Source organism: Eutrema salsugineum, unplaced genomic scaffold (genome assembly GCF_000478725.1).
Source record: "Eutrema salsugineum unplaced genomic scaffold, Eutsalg1_0 scaffold_17, whole genome shotgun sequence".
Classification (NCBI taxonomy): domain Eukaryota; kingdom Viridiplantae; phylum Streptophyta; class Magnoliopsida; order Brassicales; family Brassicaceae; genus Eutrema; species Eutrema salsugineum.
This window is the reverse complement of record NW_006256852.1, coordinates 4391712-4417088: the sequence shown is the minus strand read 5'-3', so window position 1 is coordinate 4417088 and position 25377 is coordinate 4391712. Positions and strand designations below refer to the sequence as shown.

At 40.7% G+C, this 25377-nt stretch overlaps 1 protein-coding gene and 1 non-coding gene across 2 annotated transcripts; both read right to left on the bottom strand.

Annotated features, from left to right (window-relative positions):
• Positions 1–2168: 2168 nt before the first annotated feature.
• Positions 2169–2275, bottom strand: LOC112087669. The gene has a single exon (XR_002900215.1). It is a non-coding gene; the product is annotated as a small nucleolar RNA R71 (small nucleolar RNA).
• A 14433-nt stretch (positions 2276–16708) lies between these two features.
• LOC112087534 lies at positions 16709–17848 on the bottom strand. The gene has a single exon (XM_024157443.1). The coding sequence runs from the start codon at positions 17846–17848 to the stop codon at positions 16709–16711; it is 1140 nt and encodes a 379-aa protein (XP_024013211.1).
• Between the last annotated feature and the right edge of the window lie 7529 nt (positions 17849–25377).

The window sequence follows — 25377 nt, the reverse complement described above, 5'->3', positions numbered from 1 at the left end:
AGCTTCCCGACCGCGGGAAACAAGCCAATTGCTGCGGTCACAGCACTCCCGACCGCGGCATTCAAGCTCCGACTTAAAGCCCACTTATCTGAAGCCCAAAGTCATTCCCAGCCTCAATTCCGGAACCCTAGAGACCATGGAGTATTGGAGACTATAAATACATGTCATTTAGGTCGTTTTTAGGAGAGCTTTTTGATACTTTACAGAAACCCTTTTCCTTTATCCGTTTTTATGAAATTTTTGTAGAAGATTGTTCAAGTCCGAGTTCTTCAATAGAGAAGCTTTCTTTATCTCTTTTCTTTACTGTTTTTAATTACTTTTATTAAAACCAATGATGATGTCCAACTCAGCCATGTCTGAGTAGATCCCGAGTTGGGCTTAGGGTTCCCGAAAGGGGCTCTCATAATCGATTAAGACATCTAGGTTTATAGATCTGGGATTTCGACCTGTTCTCTGTTGATTCTTGTTCTTATTGCATGTATGCTTGATTGATCACCTAGTATCTGATCTAGATAGTTAGTGTTGCGAAAGTTTTCATTAAGTATCAGCCCTAGAATGAAACAGGCGATTTTTCCGTAGGAGTGGAAACCTACCTGCGGCGAGATCGTGAGTATTGACGAGTCTTATGCAGCTCTTGCGTTCTCTCCCTTCCAGGGCCAGAGTGGAAACCTACTGGTCAGGGTTGCGAGAAACAGTTGGTTATGATCACGACAGTGACGTAGTCATACCGCCGTACTCTAGCTCTAGAACCCATATATTGTTATCCGTCAATCCCAATCTATCTACCTTAATGTTAAAACCGATTATGATCCCTTAGAGTTCCCAAAAGCTCAGCGTTTTTAGCCATAGTTTACAATTTCCATCGATTTTTACTTGCTCTTTTAGACCTGCATTTTAATTTCCTTAGTTCGTTATTTACTTGCTTTATTTACCTTTCATGCGATATTTTACTTGGCTTATCTTTGTTTAGTTCGATATTTTACTTGTTCTACTGCCTTTAATTCGATTTCTTTACTTGCCTTTTAGGATAGATTTATTTGCTTTATTTTCCTTTAGTTTAATTCAAGAAAAACAACCAACCTTTAAAACCAATTTAGTCTAGACATAAAGTTAAAAACCGTAGAAGAATACCAAACACACAAATCTCTGTGGATTCGATCCCTAAATACTACAACAGATTAGCTGTGCACTTGCGGCTTTCTTTTGTTTTGTTAAGGGTAAAACTTGTTCCCTCACGTAGTTAACCAACACACCACCCCATCAAGTTTTTGGCGCCGTTGCCGGGGATTTGTTTCGCTGCCTTTTGCTATTTTTCTTGTTTTAACTTCTGTTCTAGACACCTGATCTCTAGTTCTTTCTTAAAGTTTTTCTGAACTATCTTTCCCTTCTTTTGTCTTTCTCTGAATTGCATGAATACCAGGCGTAGACCTGCAGGAGACATTCCAATTCTAGACGAGATAGACAGACACGAAAGAGAACTTCGAAGACTTAGACGAACGCAAGGAATGGCCAACGACGACCAGCCTGGAGATCCTATTAATCAAAATTTAAATATGGACCAAGACGGGTCCGAACATGGAGAAAACGAAGAGAATGATCACATAGAAGATGATCATGCTCGACAAGATGGAGAGGAGGATGAGGTTCTTCCAAGAAACCACCAGAACCGAGAGAGAGAAGGACGTGAAGACCTTGATCCACCCATCAATGTAGCCGATGGTGACCACCCAGCAATGCAGCCGAATGAACGCATTCACCGCCCCATTCCGCCAGCAAATCAACACCGAAGACAAGCCAGGAACCATCGCATAGCTGATTTTGATGCACCTACTCAAAATTTTCAGAATCGATCTGCGATTCAAGTACCATTTCCAAACCGGAATAAGTTTGAAGTCAAGCCTCAAATCATCTCATTGGTGAAGCAAAACCAGTTCCATGGAGTTCCTTCTGAGCACCCAATGGACCATATCGAGCTTTTTGAAGAAATTTGCAGCATGATGAGAACAAACCAAGTTCCACCTGACTATTTAAAGTGTAAGTTGTTCCCTTTTTCATTAGCAGATAAAGCTCACTGTTGGTTGAAGTCTTTGCCTGCAGGATCGATTACTAATTGGGAAGAATGTAGAACTGCTTTCCTGAACCACTTCTACACTAAGTCAAGGTCGAACAATCTGAGAACGAAGATCTCAACCTTTCAACAAGGGCCAACTGAATCTTTCTATGAAGCTTGGGAACGTTTTAAGGAGTATGAACGTGATTGCCCTCATCATGGATTTCATGGATCAAGCCTGCTGAGCACATTTTATCGAGGTTTGCAACCAAAATACAAACTTTCACTTGATACAGCTAGCAATGGAGATTTTGGGCAAAAGACAATAACCCAAGGAAGAGCTCTCATCGAAAATTTGGCTCAAGCCAATAACAATGACTGTCCTGAATATGATCGATCAATGAAGCAAGCCGGAACAGAAAACAAGGAGATAACCGAGTTGAAGAACATGGTGAGCCAGCTTCTGAAGAGCAACAATCGCCCTATCCATGCCTGTGAAACCAACAATGGCGCAGAAGATGAAGTACCTAGTGATATCGATCACATTAATCAAGCATTTCAAGAAATCGCTCCAACAACAACTTCAACAACAACTTCCGGAATGCAAATTACAACAATCTCTCTTACCGCAATCCTAATGTGGAGAATCCTCAAGATCAGTACTATCCACCTCAGAAAAATCATTCCAAAACAAGTTTCAAGGCGGAAACTTTGGAGGAATAGTACCATATCAACCGCGACAGCCATATAACTACCAAGGTACGAATTTTAACAATCAATTTGTACAACAGCAGGGAGTCACGACGAACCAGCTAGCTTCACAAATCGGTAGACTTGAACAGTCAATCCAACAACTCGTTATGACAAACGAAAAGGCATCTAAAGACGTGAACGTGAAAGTGGACTGCATGTACAATGATCTGAATGGTAAGTTTGAATCCTTATCTTCGCACGTAAAAAAGTTAGATGTGCAAGTCGCCCAGACAGCCGACTCTATGAAGAGGCAAAGTGGAGTTCTTCCGGGAAGAGTTGAAGATAACCCTAAGAAGTTTTGCAACGCCATAACCACATTGCCCGAAGAAGAGTCCGGAACCGATGGAAAGAAAGAAGAAACCCCAATCTTTGTACCTCTGTACAAGGATATCGATCCCAAGCAGCCACTGTTTAAGGTACCCGAACGATCACCGTTTCAAAGGCTTACCAAAGCCGATGATCCGGGACGTTTTGTTTTCCAGTGTTTCATTTCAGGAATCAAGTTTACAGACTGCTTATGCGATTCCGGAGCCAATGTCAACATCATGTCTAAGACATTTGCCGAAAAATTGGGCATAAAAACCTTAAGGACATCGACGGTTAAGGTTATCTTTGGAGATTCATCTCAAAAAGATATTGAAGGGGCGATTCATGATCTACAAATTCTAGTGGGAGATAAGATTGTTCCAGCAGATTTCCAAATCCTGGAGATGGATAAAGACAAGGAGAGACCACTCATTTTCGGGAGGCCATTCCTAGCTACAGTAGGAGCAATAATCGATCACGCAAACCGGCGTACTGTTTTCCTCAATGTGGACAGAAAAAGGTACTATCCTACTATCTTAGATGAATTTCCAAGCAAAGGAAACATGCCAAAAGAGAAAGAAAAGGAGAAGCCGAAAGCTTTTGCAAATATCAAAATCATCATTCCACCAGATGCAACAGAAACTAGTGAGGACCAAATCCAAGAGCTGATCGAAAACACAAAAAGGGTTCTGAACAACATTAAGGTCCGAAAGAAGATTAAAGGTAAGAAGATTTCTCTTCAAGGGGAAGAAGTAAAACCTCCACCAACCGGAAGTGATAAAGGCACATCAAGTGGAGTGCCATTCAAATCAGCCTGATTCATCATGCTTACGTCGAGCTAAACGACTTAAAACAAAAGCGCTTAATGGGAGGCAACCCATTTAGGTACTCTTTCTTTTAATTTTCTTTTCCATTTTAGAATTTATGCTTTCTTTTTCTTTTTAAATTTTAGGTATTTTATAAAACAAAAACACAAAAAAAATCAGAAAATTAGAAAAACTAAGAAGAAAAAGGTAGGTCTTTAGCTGCTCTGCCCGGCAAAGACGAGAAGATTGGACAATAGGCCGCAGGAGGACGACCCGCGGTCGCAACTGACGGGACCGCGGCAAACGGTGCATCGACCGCGGCACCGTGAATGCGACTGCGGCCGAGCCTTCATCCACCGCGGTCGCGCGTCTCCTGACCGCGGCCGTTGGTCGTTGAGGTTGTGTCGCGGATTTGTGACGTTTTTCGGTGATTCCCGGTTTTTCCGGAAATGTTCCCGGTAAAACCCGAAAAGATCCTCCGTAAGTTTTAAACATTCCTAATGTGTAAACAAGAAAAGGTAAGTTCCCGTAAACTTAAAAATTTCCAGAAATTTTCCGTTTTTGTTTCAAAAACGCTTTTTAAAGAAAAGAAACAAAATTTTTGGATCAAAACTCTTTCTTCTCTTCTTCTCCAAAAAACTTAGAGATTTAGGAGAAAGAACACATTTTTCAATTCTTAAGCTTTTTAAGAGATTTTTGGCTCAAACCTCACTCTTTTTCGAAGCTGATTTCAATTATGCCATCAATTCTCTCTTTCCAGCAAGGTATGAACCTCAAACTCACCATTCTTACTCGATTTTGAACTTAGGGTTTTCTTTAAAAACCCAAAATCTTGGTCTATTGATGGTGGAAATAGCTTAAGGATGATAGATTATCCATTTAGGTTATCTAAAAATCGATTTTAGCACCTAGCTTTAGAGGAATTGAGATTTTGAAAGTTGGATTCTTCATGCTTCATAAAAATCGAATTTGGAACAGTAAAATTGATGAATTTGATTTAGTCTTGTGTGATTAGTGATTAGTATTGGGTAATCTTTAGAATTCACATGGAAATTGCTCATAAAAACTGATTTTTAGAAGATTTCTATGTTGAGGACATAAAAAATCCGAATTTAGTCATAAACTACTTGATTTCTCTGATTTAATATCAATTTTGTTTGCTACTAGTTTTAATTAATCTCTTTATACTAGCATTAGTATAACAGATCTTAATGTGTTAAAATTAGCACCCAAATTCACTCTTTTTCCAAGAATCATTTCATTTTGCAGAAAATGGATGAGTGATTGATCAGCACTTCACTACCATCACGGTTCTATCATCATTTTCTTTTCTTTTATCTTATTTTATCTTATTTTGCTTTTATTCACCATCTTCTCACCAACTTTTTCACACTGGGGACAGTGTGATTTAAGTCTGGGGGAGGATGTCTATCCGTACTGATTATTTTCCTGCTTTTGCTTTTAAATTTCAAGTACTTTTTAAATTTTAATATGTAACCTATTCGACATTAAGTATTTTTCAGGAATGTTTGCCGCAAAACTATGATGATTTAGACCTGTACACTTCTACACTATGCATGATAGCTCATTTGTGGTTAGCACTAGACTAGGCGGTAGCTAGAGTACTTGCACCACGAACACTCACCAGAGGACTTCTATTCATGGAGATTCTTTCTGACAGGATATACTAGCTCACTATATTTGGACTTAATATTGATATCTAATTTTTCTCATCATTGATTTTAGAGAAAATTGCTGAATGAGATGTTTTTAAGTTTTAAATTTGAGGAATAGGATGTTTTGAAAACCGTAGAAGGAAATGTGTGTTTTTACTGTTTGTCTTCCCACAAGGGCCCTTAGGCAATTTTTATTTTCGAAATTGCCATTATCGAAGTAAAATAACTAAAAATGCCTGATTAAATCCGATTTGGTAAACCGATTACACAAAATTATCAACCGAAGTCCAATATCATAAACCGAAGTAAAACCAAATTAAAAACCGAAGTATAATTTATCGACACCCTAACATTTAAATTAAAAATTTAATTCGGGATCCACATCTGGACGTCGTCTATCTACCATCTCCGGCAATCCAGCTCCGATTAGCCTCCGATAGACCTTTATAATGGCGGGGAAAGTTAAAAAATCGTTAACGCGGAACAACACCGTGCCTCCGGTGTCGAGGCGAGTGCTCCGGAGTAACTCGAAGACAGCTCCGACGGACCACTCGCCCATGCCACCCATGCCACCGCGACGGAGTGACCGGGTTGAACATCCCATTCACTCGAGTCGTCTGAATCCACGCCGGCGGTGTAGAGCCAAAGTACAATTCGCTCCTCTTCTTCTAGAATGGCCTTCTCAGAATTCTAAAAGTAGGTTACATTTATGAACTTCGACCTTGTCTGAACTGTACTGGCGGTTTGTAATTCAAATTAAGATTGTAATTAAGATTAAGATTGAAACGGGGCGCCTGATTGGCTTGATTTATGTATTGGCGGTTATGAACTGTAGTACTTATGTCTATATATTGATTTAAAACGGTTGGATTACTCTTATATCATCTAGAAACAGTTACAGAAGTTTTTATAGGAGACCATACAAATAGGGTAGTTTTCCGTTTATCCAGAATACTATATCTTTTTGTGCATTTCGGAATTGTTGTTTTCGTTCAAATACAGGTATGGAAGACGGAGAACCTTCAAATACAGGCATGGAAGATGGAGAAGCTTCAAATAACCTTTCGGAAAAACTACCAAAACGAGTCCTCGGCGATGGTTGCTACCCCGTTGGTGCTCGGTTGAACATATATTCAAAGGCCAATGTCATTGGCCTCCTTGTCGAGGCGTTAAAGGGTACTGAAGATCTTGAGAAGCTACTTCATTCCCAGTTTGGGAAGTTGTTCCATCTACCTGTTGCAAGATGTTGCAACAGCGCCAAACTTGTCCATGCCCTTCTATCACGACAACTTGTGACCACGAAGAAACACGAGATTTGGTTCCTCTTTGGTGGACAGCCTCTGAGATATTCGATACGGGAGTTCAAGGAAATCACTGGATTGAATTGCAATCCCGAACCTGATAGCACAGAAGAAGAAGACGATGTGGGAAAAACAGGAATCTGGAAAGACCTGTTCGGAAGAGCGAAGGCGATGACCGTGTTTGATGTGCTTGAAATGCTAAAGGACCCGGATCTACCCCAATGGAAACGGCTTCCATTGGCCCTAATCGTTCTTGTCGACGGTGTTCTGTTTTGCAATAGCAAAAAAGGCCCTCACCGAGAAATACGTTGCCATGCTGACTGACTTGGATAGGTTCATGGTGTATCCATGGGGGAGGGTATCCTTTAACAAAACAGTATCTCGTTTTCAAGCTCGGAAGGCAATCATGGATGCCGAGAAAAGGGAGAATCCTGTAACACGATTGCGCCGTCAGCTTAAACAGAAAACCAGTGCATGCTATGGATTCCCTCTATCACTACAACTCATGGCCCTCTAATCTATACCAATGTTGGTTTCCAAAATTCCTCAACCTGATAACTTGAAGACATTCCTTGAAGATCCCGAAGGCTGTCAAAACGTTATCACACTGTTGCATCTTGGGGACATACATGCCGTGGAATCCGACCCTCTGGTAAATTATTTGTAGTATTAGATTTAGTAGTATTTGTAGTCTTATTTTGTAGTACTTGTCTTAAAAGATAAGTGTTCTGTCATTTTGGTTGGCAATTTTACAATTGTCTTAGTTGTCTGTGAAACAGATGGTACTGGATGATGGTGACAATGACCAACAGAATGAATTGCGTTGGGTAGATGAGGTAGAGGATGCCGAAGTTGCATTCATGCAGGAACTCATGGCCGAGGGGTACAAATTCACACCTTCGGATTTTGCAGTGGCACTGGCCCCTATCGTGGATATTAGTGATGCAGAGGACGAGGTTACCAATGAACAGGAACCTGAGCCATCCACCAGACCGAAGAAAAAACAGAAAACTCATCAAACTGAAAAACGTCCCATGCAGAGGAAGAGTGGCAGGGGCAAGAACTCTTCCAATCTATCGGAAGATAAATCCCTTGATAGTGGACCCATTAAAGAGCTTAAAAGATGGATAGTACGTCAGAATACTTTGCTCCTTCGTGACATTAAGACCGAGTTGGACAAGAGTTTGGGCGTATACCAAGAGGACGAAGAAGATGACGATGTACACCAGTCAAAAGAAGATGGGGAACAGGATGACGAAGGACAGAATTCCAAAAAAGATGGTTAAAAACCGGATGAAGATGAAGACGAAGCCGAAGATGGAGGTGAAGAAGGAGGTTATGATGGGGCACAGTCTAGCGTACGCCATAATGATGGTGTACACCCCGAAGCTGGTGTACACCAGAAAGAAAGAGATGATGAAGAAGGGACATCTACTTACTACGGCGGGGACCATTATTCTCCTAGGGACCATGCGTACTTGAAGACTCCAGAAGCTCCGACGATGACCCCTGAACCGGGACAAGCCAATTCAGGAACAACTCGTCCACCTCCTTACTTCGTCATTCCGGATGAAGATCCACCTACTGGCCTCAACGAGGTGAGCTAATTGTTTAGGCAGCAGCTGACTCTATTAAGTTTCATAACGTGGGTGTATTGTGCTATGTTATTTATGACTTATTCAGGTGGATGGTGGTAGAACAAATTTGGTGTCAGGCCCCTTAGTAGTCTACAAACCTCAGACTCCTCACCCATTGAGCTACGCATATAAGAAACATGAAGCGCAGACAGATGCGCAAGATGCAGAGGTCAGACATTAAAGTTGTTCATATGATATGGATGTGTATACAGTAGTGTTTAGGTATACGCTAGGTATACGATTGATATGTTATACGCTTTATTGTTACGGTGGTTTGTAGGCTGTGGCTAATGAGGACGACTCAAATTTGGGGAAAGATTACCATACTGCGCCTGAGGATGCAAGTGATGCTTCGCAGAAGACCCCTTGTACTCCTAAACCCCCACAAGAAGTTGAGGGATCGTCTGGTGTGAGGCGAAAAAGTGGAGGAACAGGAAGAGGAGGAAGAGGAAGAGGAACAGGTAGAGGAGGAAGAGGTAGAGGAAAACGCGCACGTGTACGGTCGGACAAGATTTGGGATATTTACACCGCTGATTCAAAGGTGAAAGCTCTATTTGTATCCAGATCGAAAGCTCCGTACAAACCACTCGAATGGGTTGAAGAAGACCACTTCAAGGCATTTCAGGAGTTATTATCGCGTGAAAGAAACATGTAAGTTATATCGTATTGAAAGCAATTTATCCATAAACTTTCATTCTAATCAATTACCAATTGCTCTCATTACAGCGACTTTTGCATTGTCACTGGTCATACTGTGAACAATCAATTCTTCCTACAAATTGCGAAGCCTACTGAGTGGGTTAACACGATGGTAAGTATATTGTTAGTACTTACTCAATCTTTAATTATCTGTAATATATGTTATTTATGTTTTGTTATTTGTCAGCACATGCAAGTAATAATGGCCATGCTTTGGAGATGTAGAGGTGAAATCTACTTGAAAGACAGGGTAGCATTTGTAGACACCTTGTTCATATCCATCATCGGCAACTACTACAACGATTTCATATCGCGAGACAAAAATTAGTATGACTGGGGGAAAACCATTCAGAGCATTGTATTGGGAAAACCAGCAAAGTGGGCTAATCAGCGGCAGAGGCAAATGTTTCTACGGTTTGTGGACGTTGTATGCGTCCCGATGAACTGGGGGTCTGAGCATTGGGTGGGCCTTGTAATTGACTTTAAAACGGGCAACATAAAGATTTTGGACTCTTTCATCAGTCATAATGATGAAGCGGCTGTGGAGCAGTATATGGCGCCCGTGTGTCAAAGTATGCCATTTATATTGAAGCGTTATTTGGATAGAAAATTAACGGAAGGCGTACGCACCACCCCTTACACATGGAGTCGTTTGGAGGGCATATATCAGAACAAAAGATCCGGTGATTGTGGGCCATGTGCGGTCAAATTCTTAGAGATGCATGCTGCAGGGCTTGGAGTGGAGGATATGGCTTTGATAACGGACGATGCCGTTGACAAGTTAAGGGAGAAATACGCCATGGACTCATACGAAGAGTTTGTCGGGAATCCGGCTATTGCCAACGCTTAGGACGAATGTTGAAGTTTAATGTTGAACTTGACAATGTATGGAAGGGTTATTTGTTGGATTATGTGTTTGATAATGTTTAGGATGTGGGTTTATTTGAGAATTTTTATGGTTATACTTTAGGGTTTACTTTAGTATCTATTAAATGGTGTGTCAATTATTTAGTTTGGTTACAATTTAGTTTACTTTAGTAATTGCGCATCCGTACACCTAACAGCGTTTAGTTGTACACCAATATGCATGAAATGGGAGTACATCAAGAAAAATTTGTTCATAGTTCACTTTATTTTAGTACTTATTAATTGGTGTGTGAATACTGTGTTCCAAGAGAAATATGTACCTGTACACCAATATCCATTTAGGTGTACATCTACTGGGTGTACAAGGAAATTTATGGTTTATGCAATAATTTTACAAACTCATTTACAATCTTAACGGTAACCGCATTTAATGTATACGCTCAATTAGTGGGGTTTTTTATTATTATATGCAACATAAAGAACTGTTCCGCTTCACAAATCTTAAACCGCAGTTATTCCATCTCCATAAACAACCGTTTTCATCACAATTGAACCTCACAAATTAACTATGGCACCAAAGAGAGGGCGATGTGATGCGGATATCCGTGATTGTCAATCCCCTCTGATAGCGCTTCCCGACGAACTATTGGAGAAGGTTCTCACATACAGTTGCAACTCCGTCCAACAAATTTTCACACTGAAGCAAGTTTGCAAATGGTTCCAGGCCTGCACTTTAACCCAAAATTTTCTGGCATCGGTTGATCCCGTGGAATTGGAGATGCCTATTCCCGAAGATTTCGATATGCCTTTTATCGCGTTTTGGGAATTTCCCAACTTGTTGAGGAGGATGTATGACGCACGCAATCCTGGTTTGTTGTTCATGAAGGGGATGCAAGACTACTTCTGCCGTGGAGACAAAGGTGGCATCAAACTCATCAAGGAATCGGCAGATATGGGATACAAAACAGGTATTTACATGTATGGCATGTACATGAAAGCAGTGGTCGAAGACCCCGTGGGTTTAGAGTATCTTTCAAAACTAAGCAGGGGGGCAATGAGGAGAATAATTCGGAAAATTATTGGTGGAGGTGAGCGTGGTTATGTTAATTTGCATGATGAGTTTTCGAGGAGGAGATTTGAGACTAATGCTCAGTTTGCCACACTTTGGTCTTGTCGCTGTGGTGTTGCCAATGCTCAACTTGATTGGCATGACGAATTGTTAAAGGGGCCAAGCATGTGCACGTCGTGTTTCTGGGCACAGGAAACGCAAAAGTTCTTCGTATTTGTTTGGTATGCAGCGCGTTCTGGGCCGTCAATGGAAGAATGGTGACTGATTGGTGAAAGACAACCAGTTTCGGTGTGTACACCTGCGTTGTGTACACCTTGGTGTGTACACCTTGGTGTGTGATCGATTAGATTCCATATTTCGTACTTTATGATTTAATCTTTTATTTAGGCCTGTATGTATGTAGGTGTACTTTGTTTTGCTTTCTATTTATGTATACTTTAATTGTGTTGACAATATTTAATTTCGGTGGGTGGTAGTTTCAGTTTTTCGAGAACCATTCTGTTATATCTTTTAAGTCTCAGTTTTCCTCTCTTTGTACGTCTAATAACTACAAAAAAAAAAGAACACCTCAATCTGGACTCAATATGTACACCTAAACTTGTACACCTGAATGTTACATTTATCACATATTATATATTTGAGTATACAAACGACATTATCTCTTTTGTGGGTATTTTCGGAGAATATGGATATACAAACGACATTATTTATTAAAAGTCTCACCTTACCTATTTCTGTACGCATATGTTTAAAAATATGCATGATTTCGTCTATGTGGACAATCTGTACTCTATATCTCGGTTTACGTGATGTTGAGAAAACGTCTGTAATGATGACAAGAAATTTAGTTTCCAACAAATAAATAAAGGGCTGGGTTGTCAATGAAATTTCGATATTATCATAAATACTAATAGTATTGTCTCAGATATCATAAATATATTGTGGTATATCCAAAATTAAATTAAATCATTTGTCAAAAAAGTTTAATGGTGAAATTTGCTGTTATTTGGTAATTCTGTATTTATTGTGGTAATTTAATTTTGCCGGTAAACGAAAAGACACATTTTCGTCTCTTTTCAACGTCTCTCTTCAAAGACATCTATTCGGCTCTATTAAAACCGCACTACTACCTCTTTAAATTCAATCCCTTCATCATAACTGCCTACTTAGCACCATCATAACTTCCTCTTTCAAAACATTTTCAATCCTTTCTCTTATTTCTCATTACATCTTCTTATTTTTTCTCTTTTCACCGAAATAAACAATGGTTCGAAGGAGAAACAGAGGTGGTGATGGTGATTTTTCCTTTCTTCTCTCACTCCCTGATGAATTGCTGGAACAAATTATGGCCGCTACAAACCCAACTGTAAGAGAAATAGCCCGCCTCCGTGCTGTTTGTTCTCGTTTCAACCGTATCGGCAGAAGCAGGGGTTTCTATCGAGCCATTGATCCCGCCGAAGTCGTGCATGAACCAGCGGCGGTTCCACATTACCCAGCGATGATGAGGAGATTCTATGACGCGGGTAATCCAGGGGTTATTTTCGAGAGGGGGATGCAAGCCTACTTTTTCTTCCAAGATGGTGAAGGCGTGGATTTGATGAGGGCTGCTGCGGAGGGAGGCTACGACCGAGCCCTTTTTGTGTACGAGATGTGGCTCAGAGCTGTGCCGGAAGACTTCGTCCGTGCAGAGGAGTATTTGGGCAGGCTGACGGTGCAAAACCGGAGGAGGATGAGCCGGTTGTTGCTGGCCGAAGTTCCACACGGATGGAATTTCGATTTGCCAGTGGATTTCGCTGAGAAAGCGGCTGCCTTTCATCCGAGATTCCTTGCGCTGTACACTTGTCAGTGCGGGGTTATAAATTACTGGCTGCAGTGGTTTAGAGAAGACTTTAAGCAGCCAAAGTGCACAACCTGTTTCTGGGCCCAAGAGACCCAAAGGCTCTTCCGCTTCATTAGGAACGTCGTTCCAAGCTGGCCGGTCATGCTCGATTGGTGAAAGCCGTAACCTTCGTCTGTCGTTAATTATTTATATTGTCTTAGTGTTCCGAACTACAGCTGATGTTTTTGAAATTGCTTGTCTGCTCTCGTTTTTTTAGTACTTATGTTGATTTATGATATTTATTGTACTTATGTTTATTTTATGATATTTATGGTACTTATGTTGATTTTATCATAGCTCTTACCATTTTTTTAAAAAAATGGGGGTTTTTTTCATTCGAAATATCAAAGTTAAATTAGGTGGATATCATTTCGTCTAGGGCAGTAATTAATTATGTACACCTATTCTCTGTAATTATTTATGTACACCTATTATAGTATACCTATTACAGTATACCTATTCACTGTAATTATTTATGTACACCTAATACAGTATACCTAAAGACGTACACTTACTTACGTAAATGGGATCAGATATAGATTGGAATCATAAAACAGGTTGAAAATAAAGTAACACTACACATTTTAGAAAATAAAGTAACATTACCATTGGTATACGGGTTCGTAAACGTACACCACCGTACACCAACATTGGTATACGAGTTCGTAAACGTACACCAGCATTGGTATACGGGAGTGTAAACAATTTTTGGACATAAGGCTGTTAGACATAAAGCATTTTTGCAAAGCGTTCTGCCGAACATCTAAGATAACAATTTTCACATCTATACGGAATCGTAAACGTACACTAACATTGGTATACGGGGTTTTAAACGTACACCAACATTGGTATATGGGATTGTAAACCCTTTTAGACATAAGCATTTTGGCGACTCGGACCATTTGTGCGCGCTGGAAAGCATTTTGGCGACTCGGACCATTTGTGCGCGCTGGAAAGCGCACCCTCCGGCTTGTTTTCACTGACGATGTCCTCAAAGCTTCCAACATTTATGCCCTTTGCTGTGTCCCCAGCGACATATGTCCTGGAAAGGAAAGACGCCAATTCTTTCTGAAATGTTTGGCGAGTGGAAACCCTGAGGCAAGATACTGGGAAGGCCTGAGACTTGCAACCAGAGGCGCAGATCTCATTGCAAGTAGGACCATGCTGGAACCAAATGTTCCCACCGACGCTCTCTCCACCCTGGCGTCGGCCATGTTCAGCGTTTGCTTGGGTGACCCTTCTTCCGCAAGCCAAACATTGCAACTGTTGGCAACGCATCACGGAAGTCTACAGTCAGAGCGCGTGCGACAATTAGGTGAGGAGTTAATTCTTGAGATTTCATATTACGAAACTGGATACATGGATACGTACTCTAACTCATTTTCATATCCAAACGACGAAATCATCAAGCTGCCTGATTTTGCATTTGATCATTTCGAACCTGAGATCCGAGTACTTTGCAATGGTTGCTTCATATATTGGTGTGCTAGGCGTATCTGCGAAATGCTTTAAAATTAAGTTTATGCTGTACACCTTTGAAAGTTTACACTAGTATGTGTACACTCTTTGAAGTGTACACCTATATTTCCTTTTAGTATGTAATGAACAATCTTTGAATTAATATTCCATGACTACATATACATGTAAACACAGTTAATCCCTTAGTTAAACGGAATTAATATTATATTCCATAAAACACAATAACGATTTATTTCTTTCATATGTAAAAATACATCATTGATGCTGTTGTTGGTCCTGAAGTGAGTTGGGTTCAACATCTTCAGAAAAATGTTCCCATAAGTTGTAACGTTTGGGTGATAGACTTTTGTTTTGAACATCACCTGAAAAAAATCGGTGTTATTAGTAATTGAAATCTTTATTGACTAAATCCTAAACCCTAAAAATACAGCAATTTGAGAAAGCAATGATATGCTTCAATCCTTACCCTAGGAGGCGCGAAAGGGTAGTCAAGCGGAAAGTGAATGTCTAGTTTGAAAACACCATTCTCATAGGGTGAACCTTTAGGCCCCGTTATGATAGCTTCCCAGTGATACAAGTCCTCACCCACAGGTCCTAATGAAATCGGCAAAACACTAATTAGGTAGACGATGTAAAAGACCGATCCTGAAAAACTAAAACTAAACTAATCCCCTATTTTCAAATGAACCATCAAATACCTGTACTGAAACATGGACTGTTTTTCCTCTCCACTTCCTTCAATTGCAATGATATCACTTTGGCTGAGTACATTTTTAGAAAGTAAATATTAAGTTTCTGTGTAATTAACTTCTGCTGTTATTACCTTTTTCTGTCTCCGGAAACTTGTTTCACTAAAGAAGAAGGCAGGGGACAGTTTTTATAGAGGACGACAGGAAAAACATTATAAACTAAAGAAGGGAAACGAGTCGGTCAAACGGTGCAACAGGTTTCAAAAAAGGTACTTAATTAGTTTTTGTCGTTTCCAATTTGATTTTTTTGGTTCGCGTTTATTCCTCATACACTGGTTTCATTAAATCAATTTTCAAAACCGTCATGACTTGTTTTTTGAAAAAAACGTTTATTCGAGCTGTCCTATCCTACAATTTCAATTCAAAGACACGATCATTGTCCGTTGTTTATTCGAACCATGTCTTTCATAATGTTTTCTTTCTCTGCTATAGAACCATGTCTTTGATAATTATTTTGATCCAGAACCATGTCTTTGATAATTATTTTGATACCAAAACCCTACATCGTAAACCCTAAGCCCTAAACCCTAAACCCTAAACATAACCCCTAACGTCCATACACATAAATTTATATGCGTCACCATACAAATGTAAACTTATAAATAAGCCATAATGCAAATACACTATATGATGTAAACTTGCCTATGTTGTCCACCATCATAGTGTACACAAACTGTGTCCACCGTCAAGGGTGTACACCCTTGACCAGTAAACATCATCATTTTTATACCAAATTTAACATAGTTCATGCCTTTCGGAGTTTAAATATAGGGAAACATAGTGTACGCTAGAAACAAACCCGAAAAACAAAGCGAGATCACAGTGTCCACAAACTGTGTCCACCGACAAGGGTGTACGCACTGTGTACACCCTGTCCAGTAAACATCATTAATTTCATAACAAATATAACATAGTTCATGTCTTTCCAAGTTTAAATAGAGGGAGGGAAACATAGTGTAAACCCGAAAAACAAAGCAACATCCCCACACAAAAAGCAACATGACACACACAAAAGCCACACCCGGTCAACCCAATGGTTCCTTGCATTTTGCCCGGTTATGGCCGGGATTTCCACATCTCGAGCATTTGTTTGGTTTCTTTTTTTTTCACAACCTGCAACAGCGTATATCAGTAATCATTAATCAGTAATCAATATCACTGGGAAAAAATATATGTTTAGTGTACACTAACCTGAGGATACTCTCCTGCTGAAAGTTTTCTCTTCGTCGTAGGCCTTCCTGATGGACGCTTTGCCTTAGGTGGCATAATAATAAGGTAACGCACTTCTGCTGGGATACGAATGTCGTCAGGGTCGGGCACTGGTAGGATTTTGCCAGAAACTGTTGCACTCCAAATTGATTTCTTAAGAATTGGATCAACCAAACTGCTGTATTCCACTTGGCGAAGCCTAGCCGCGGCCATTGCATGTCGGCAAGGTTATTTCAATGTCTGAAACTCTAGACATGAGCATGTTTTGTTTTCCAGATCAACAAGCCTCCGTACACCGAACTCAGAACTCACTTCAACCTCCCACAAAGAAATGCCTTGAACCGATAGTGCAGCAGATTTTTGCTGCTGCAGGTTCATTAACTTGTCAACCTCTTCTGTAATGTCACCATCCAGCTTTTGAATGGTCTCTCTTCTGCATTCAAGCCACCTACTTAACATTCGCCTGATAAATTCTAGCATTGCAACGATTGGACTGTCTCTTGGAGCTAATAGTGAATTGTTCAGAGACTCTGCAATGTTACTGGAGGTCATATTATACCTCTGACCAGAAAAGTGTGATCTAGTCCACAGCGCAAGAGGGATTTTTTCCATGTACTCCCAACAACCATAATCAACATCCTTCAGCCTTGCGTATAGTTTCTTGAAATTAGAAACTGTGAATGCTTCTCCAGCCTTTCCGACCAACCCTTTCTGACCGGAACCTTTGAATTTACCGTGAACATTTCTCTGGATATGGACAAGACATGCACCGTGGTGTGACTGTGGATACCATTTCTTTTTAGCTTTGGCAATTCCACCGTGCCTATCCGAGATAATAGTAAGATCAGAGGAATCTGGAATAATTTCTAACAACTTCTCAAAGAACCACCTCCACGTCTTGTCAGACTCTGCATCAACAACGGCGAACGCTATTGGAAATACTTGGTAATTAGCATCTTGTCCACTGGCCGTTAATAGACAACCCTTATACTTACCAGTGAGGTGAGTCCCATCAACAACAAGTACTTGTTTCAAATGTTTCCATCCAGATATACACGCAGCCAATGCCATAAATACGGACTTAAACCTGGTAATACATTTTCCTTCTTTTTCATCTCTCTCGCTCTCGATTATCAAATGCGTTATGGTGCCGGGGTTAGCATACTTGAGGACATGGAGGTAAATCGGTAATAATTTGAAAGAAGTCTCCTCTGTTCCGTGAGCAGAGTATATAGCCAGCTCCTTAGCTTTCCAACATTTCCAGTACGAGGCTGTAATATTATATTCGGAGAGAACAATCGCAGGTAGCTGACTCGCACGTGGCCCAACTATTGCATTCTCATACTTAGACTTCAGCAGAGCTGCCATGACTTTAGAAGTAGCATGTTTAGAAAATTTCTTTCTTGTATCCGGGTGGCATGTATGCTTCAAACATGCCTTCCTCACCTCATACAATGCCGACTCGCCAACTTGACCCCCCAACACTCTCCAATCACATATCTTTGATGGACATTGACTGTGTACTTCTTCGCATGCTTTTTGAATTCGAACGTCACTATATTCTTTAGCGCATTGATGGCCAACGTGATTTTAAAGTGTTCCTTGTTCCTGAACTTTTTTCCAACCCATATCTCTCCATCTTCATTTGACAAATCAAGTTCATCGAAATCCCCTGCCATTTCATCAGAGACTGGTGCCACATCCGGAAATCCATATAGTTCTGTACGTTTAATCACTTTCTTCAGCTCTGCACCGCCATTCTGACGCCCCCAACTGACATCACCTGTCGGACTCTGCACAAAATCATCATCATCTCCATGGGGAGCCAGAACATTCTCACATACAGTCCTCTTTCTTCCAGGAAAATGAATAGGACTCTCCGTTAAGGCAATGGAGTTGTCCATATGGTTTGAATCACTCGGCTCACTTCCGCGAGTACTTCCACAACCGCCTGAACTACCAGAGTCATCCTTATCCTCATCAAATCCAGGTTTAGAATGGAAACCCTTACCATCTGCTAGTACGTAATCATTCCACCAGTCAAAATCATAATCCGGATCATAATCATCATCAGATCGGTATTCTGCATCGTCAACATCATCAGCTTCCTTCTCTTCCGAATCTCTCGCCTCATCTGATTCCTGGGACATTTTTAATTCCAACTCAGGGTGGTGAATAGAGACAGCGTGACTTGGAACATCCGGTTTTACATTAACGGAGGTGTTAGTGCTGGCCTTAGCCGCTACTTTCTCTGATTCCTGGGACATTTTTAATCCCATTGGAGGATGGATTACAGAGACAGCTTCAGGTTGTACACCTTTGGAGGTGTTCATTGCGGCCTCTGCCTCTACTTTCTCGGCATGTGCTATCAGCAAACAATCATCGATATCTTCATCATCTGCTTCATCATCGGGTTGTCTAGACTCAGCCGAAGAAGAGGCAATGAAGTTTGTTGGCCCTAAGGACTTTCGCCGTTCCCTCGCAATTTGAACTTCAAGACTTTCCTTCCGTTTCAATCTCACCATTTCACCATTTACTGACTCCTTGAATGTGACAAATAAATTCACAGACTTGTCAGACTTATGCAGCGAAAGGAAGAATTTATACTCTCGAGGAGTAACTATTACACATGGACAACTCCCATCACCATTAAGCTCAGCTAGAACATCATCAAACCAGTAGGAAATCTCCACCGAAATAACTCTCGTGTCTAATCCGAACTCATGCGCAATCAGATTTCTCAAATCATCTGGTCCGGACACCTCTTTGCAATTTATGCACATTCCACGACGAGAAATGTCCATTTTGAAATCCCATTCTCCTGTATAGTACCTTATCCACGTTCCCGCCATAACAAGAATGAACGCATCCACTGCAATTCGCGAACACCATATCTATAAAAAACTACTGGCAAATAGCGAACACCAGACCGAAAAAAATCGAAAATAACAATGACAAATCTATGGGTGTACAATAATAGGATTAAGTTACTAACCATGGTTGTTGTCCTCTTGATCATCGCATAATTTCCCCTTCAATTTCAACATCTTCTGGAAAGGGAAACTAAGGTTTCTAATTTGGTTAGGGTACTTTGTTTCTTATTTTTACCAATTTATCTCCCTTATCTCTAATTAACAACAATTTTCCCGCCAAAATTAAAAAGAGAATGTGAAAGGTAGTTTTTCGTGTAATTAGTTGGGTAGTTTCCGGCCCATAACCGAGGCCCAGAAAGGTGGTTTTTGGGAATTTCATTCCCAAATTCGACATCGGGCCCAAAAAACGACCCAATCACGCGCGTGAGTACTCTCTTCCCGCCTGTTACGCGCCCGGACGTAGACTTCGCCTGGGACCCACGGTATTTTCTGAGTCTGTCTCTCTCTAAGGAACAGACTGCACTGTATCTCTCTCTCTCTCTCTCAGAAAGAAGGGTAAGTTTGCCATTACGAAAATATATCCCAACTCCGACCAATTAAAACTTAAAACTACCCTTTTCTCAAATTAAAACTTAAAAACGTCCTTATTTTCAAAACAACCCTTGATTTTAGGCAGGCATCGACATACACATCTAGGACGTCTTTTACCATCACTTTTACCACTCTTTGTCGTCCTAGATGACCAGTTTATCTTTATCTGGTACCTTACCCTAAACCCAAAACCTTTGTTTTCAATCCTCATGCATTCTCTCTTTAGTTTATATCAGCAGATATGTGCAAAAACGTCGGAGAGAAGAGGAGCGACGCAGTTTTCAGTCACTCGCAAAAGAGACTGAATGGAATTGGGAAGGAAGAGTATCAGAAACATAATAAAGCTTTACAAGACAGATATTAACTGGTAAATTCGTGCTCTCTAAGACTCTATATCTAAAGGTGTTCCCTTTTCTCTAAAAAAAAAAAAAAAAAAAAAAAACGTGAAAAGAGAAAGGGAAACAAAAAGCCTAATGAGTCTTAGATTGTCGACATTTATGGAGCAATGAGCAACCACTATTCGTTTAAGGAGCTATTGTTTTGAAAGATTTACAAAAATCTAAGTCTGGGGGAGTTTGGAGAGAACCTGAGGAAGAAGACCATGAATCTATGTCAAGAAAAAGTGACTGAAAACTGTGGATACCAACAGCTTCACTCTCTCTTGCGGTTTTGCATAATGTCCTGCACCCTCCAGGCTATTCCCGATTGATGCATACTGATTGATATTGGTCTAGAAGTTTGGTCTCTGAGATTTTGTTTAGTTCCTGCGTTTTCAAACCTCTCGCCGAGATTTAGCCTTTGTTTTGTTTGAGGACAAACAAAAGACTAAGTCTGGGGGAGTTGATAACACCGGATTTTGACCATTTTTATGGATCATTTTAATATCTTTTACAAGGTGTTTTACTCCATTTCAAAGGTTTTCAAAAGGATTCTATGTTTTCGGATTTTAAAAGACTTTCCAGGTAATTTGGGATAAAGAGGCATAAAATAGACAAAAAGACTCTTTGGATAAATGCAGACCGTCAGAACTCTCATGGAGAGACGAAGACCTTCTCACCGTCTGATCACCCTAAAAATTGGACAACTTATAGAAGAATCAACCAGCTTTCAAATGCACTTGGTTTGGAGACATTCCAACAGTTAGATCTCAAGATATTCCATTAGCCCCGAAGCCACGCGGAGTCGGCCAGCAGCTCACGCGACCGCGGCCAACAAGCTATTTGCCGCGGTCAGAAGCTTCCCGACCGCGGGAAACAAGTCAATTGCCGCGGTCACAGCACTCCCGACCGCGGCATTCAAGCTCCGACTTAAAGCCCACTTATCTGAAGCCCAAAGTCATTCCCAGCCTCAATTCCGGAACCCTAGAGACCATGGAGTATTGGAGACTATAAATACATGTCATTTAGGTCATTTTTAGGAGAGCTTTTTGATACTTTACAGAAACCCTTTTCCTTTAGCCGTTTTTATGAGATTTTTGTAGAAGATTGTTCAAGTCCGAGTTCTTCAATAGAGAAGCTTTCTTTATCTCTTTTCTTTACTGTTTTTCATTACCTTTATTAAAACCAATGATGATGTCGAACTCAGCCATGTCTGAGTAGATTCCGAGTTGGGCTTAGGGTTCCCGAAAGGGGCTCTCATAATCGATTAAGACATCTGGGTTTATAGATCTGGGATTTCGACATGTTCTCTGTTTATTCTTGTTCTTATTGCATGTATGCTTGATTGATCGCCTAGTATCTGATCTAGATAGTTAGTGTTGCGAAAGTTTTCATTAAATATCAGCCCTAGAATGAAACAGGCGATTTTTCCGTAGGAGTGGAAACCTACCTGCGGCGAGATCGTGAGTATTGACGAGTCTTATGCAGCTCTTGCGTTCTCTCCCTTCCAGGGCCAGAGTGGAAACCTACTGGTCAGGGTTGGGAGAAACAGTTGGTTATGATCACGAAAGTGACGTACTCATACCGCCGTACTCTAGCTCTAGAACCCATATATTGTTATCCGTCAATCCCAATCTATCTACCTTAATGTTAAAACCGATTATGATCCCTTAGAGTTCCAAAAAGCTCAGCGTTTTTAGCCATAGTTTACAATTTCCATCAATTTTTACTTGCTCTTTTAGACCTGCATTTTAATTTCCTTAGTTCGTTATTTACTTGCTTTATTTACCTTTCATGCGATATTTTACTTGCCTTATCTTTGTTTAGTTCGATATTTTACTTGTTCTACTGCCTTTCATTCGATTTCTTTACTTGCCTTTTAGGATAGATTTATTTGCTTTATTTTCCTTTAGTTTAATTCAAGAAAAACAACCAACCTTTAAAACCAATTTAGTCTAGACATAAAGTTAAAAACCGTAGAAGAATACCAGGCACACAAATCTCTGTGGATTCGATCCCTAAATACTACAACAGATTAGCTGTGCACTTGCGGCTTTCTTTTGTTTTGTTAAGGGTAAAACTTGTTCCCTCACGTAGTTGACCAACACACCACCCCATCATCTGCATTTATCCAAAAGAGTCTTTTTGTTCCATTTTGTGCCTCTTTATCCCAAATTACCTGAAAAGTCTTTTAAAATCCGGAAACATAGAAATCCTTTGAAAACCTTTGAAAATGGAGTAAAAACACCTGTAAAAGATATTAAAATGATCCATAAAAATGGTCAAAATCCTGTGTTATCAACTCCCCCAGACTTAGTCTTTTGTTTGTCCTCAAACAAAACAAAGGCTAAATCTCGGCGAGAGGTTTGAAAACGCAGGAACTAAACAAAATCTCAGAGACCAAACTTCTAGACCAATATCAATCAGTATGCATCAATCGGGAATAGCCTAGAAAATTCTCACTAGCAATATAGGCATAACTAGTCCGTTAATCCGTCATGCAGAAATCTATGCACTAAGATCTAACTTCCAGTCAACTAGCTCTTAACATTCATTAAAAATCTATGTGGTTCTCATCGAAGAAAATCGAGGCAAGGCGATCTAGGCTAGGTGTCAAGAAGGATTATTTTGGGGGGTAAGGCTTAAAGTGTTTACGGGTTACCTGAAGATTTGGAGGATGCAGGATATTATGCAAAACCGCAAGAGAGAGTGAAGCTGTTGGTATCCACAGTTTTCAGTCACTTTCTTCTTGACATAGATTCATGGTCTTCATCCACAGGTTCTCTCCAAACTCCCCCAGACTTAGATTTTTGTAAATCTTTCAAATCAATAGCTCCTTAAACGAATAGTGGTTGCTCATTGCTCCACAAATTTCGACAATCTAAGACTCATTAGGCTTTTTGTTTCCCTTTCTCTTTTCACGTTTTTTTTTTTTTTAAGAAGAAAGGGAACACCTTTAGATATAGAGTCTTAGAGAGCATGAATTTACCAGTTAATATCTATCTTGTAAAGCTTTATTATGTTTCTGATACTCTTCCTTCCCAATTCCATTCAGTCTCCTTTGTGAGTGACTGAAAACTGTGTCGCTCCTCTTCTCTCCGACGTTTTTGCACATATCTACTGATATAAACTAAAGAGAGAATGCATGAGGATTGAAAACAAGGGTTTAGGGTTTAGGGTATGGTACCAGATAAAGATAAAATGGTCATCTAGGACGACAAATAGTGGTAAAAGTGATGGTAAAAGACGTCCTAGATGTGTATGTCGATGCCTACCTAAAATCAATGATGAGAAAATTAGATATCAATATTAAGTCCAAATAAAATGAGCTAGTATATCCTGTCAGAAAGAATCTCCATGAATAGAAGTCCTCTGGTGGGAGTTCGTAGTGCAAGTACTCTAGCTACCGCCTAGTCTAGTGCTAACCACAAATGAGCTATCATGCATGGTGTAGAAGTGTGCAGGTCTAAATCATCATAGTTTTGCGTCAAACATTCCTGAAAAATACTTAATGTCGAATAGGTTACATATTAGAATTTAAAAAGTACTTGAAATTTAAAAGCAAAGCAGGAAAATGATTAGTACGGATAGACATCCTCCCCCAGACTTAAATCACACTGTCCCCAGTGTGAAAAAGTTGGTGAGAAGATGGTGAATAAAAGCAAAATAAAATAAAATAAGATAAAAGAAAAGAAAATGATGATAGAACCGTGATGGTAGTGAAGTACTGATCAATCACTCATCCTCCGAAGTGTCGTCTGCGAACTGGTGCTGCTCCTGTAAGAAGGTGACAACGCGCTCAAAGCCTCGTCCCTGTCTTTCAACTCTGCGCTCCAGATCGGAATGAGTGTGTGATGATGTAGATGATGAGGTGTGGCCAGTCGAAATAGATGGCTGAAAATGAGCACGGGCCGCAGCTGCATCACGCTTCGCCTTGGCCACTATGTATTGGCCAATGGTGAATGGTAGACGAGGTACAGATGGCAGAAAATCATCGGATACCGGAGTCCATCGTGGGCGTCCTCAGTTGCACAATCTCGGGATAGACGCTGAAGGTAAGCGGACTTGGTGCTCCTCGGTGCCAGTGCAATACTTGTAACCAAACCTGTCTGGATCGAAAGCGGCACGAGAGATAGTGTGATCGCGAGAGAGATAAAGTAGATCATACCAGACATCGGGAAGTGGACCATCAGATGAGAAATCGAATCCTACAGCCTGTAGTATCGCTGTAATAGCACTCCCGAAGGCTGGAGTAGCGTTCTCGCAACCATGTAAATCATGCTTCACCTTTACCATATTCTGCGCTATGATCCATGCAAAGCAAGCAAGTCGTGGGTCGTCCATAAACGGAATCTGAAGTGTAATGAGCTCAGTCTTCAAAACACCTCCCATGTTTGCTCTAGAGAAGATCGTGTGTGCTAAGAGTTTGTGCACAACTCTCACTGCTGGGTGGCTAAGAAGGGCTAACTTCGATCTCCCACTATCATAGGTTCCATGACCCATCTCTCTCCACAGGTTAAGATCAGGTTCATCTTCAAGGTAAATGCCATCAGTGTATGGAAGCTTAAGAGCTTCACAAACCTCGGAAATTGTGAGAGAATAAGGCTGTCTGCGGATAGAAAATGACAAGATGCCATCTGATGCTCTGGGGTTCCTCCTCTTCGTGTAGTGGAGTGTAATAGTCGCTAAAAGCTCACGGACTAGCTCAGGATAAGTCGGAAGGTTCAGCTCCATGTAGGGTCTGAGCTTAAGTGCATCGATGTACCAGATCACATCCTCTCTGATTCCAAGCATCTCGAGTGTATGATAATCTATGCAAGGCGTGGGTTTGATGTTCAGCTTCTTGAAACGTCTTGCATAGTCCACTCTCGGGTTTGTCTCCCTCCCAATGTATCGAATTTGTGGTGGCTCGGGAGCTGCTCGTGTTTCTCTTGAGTGTTGGAGCAATCTCATCACATAGCTTCTTCTTCTTGGTCTGGCTTGGTTCAGCATGTACTCTCCTAGAGTAGCATCATCGGGAATGTCCTCGGAGCTGCCACCAGTGCGACGGCTCCTT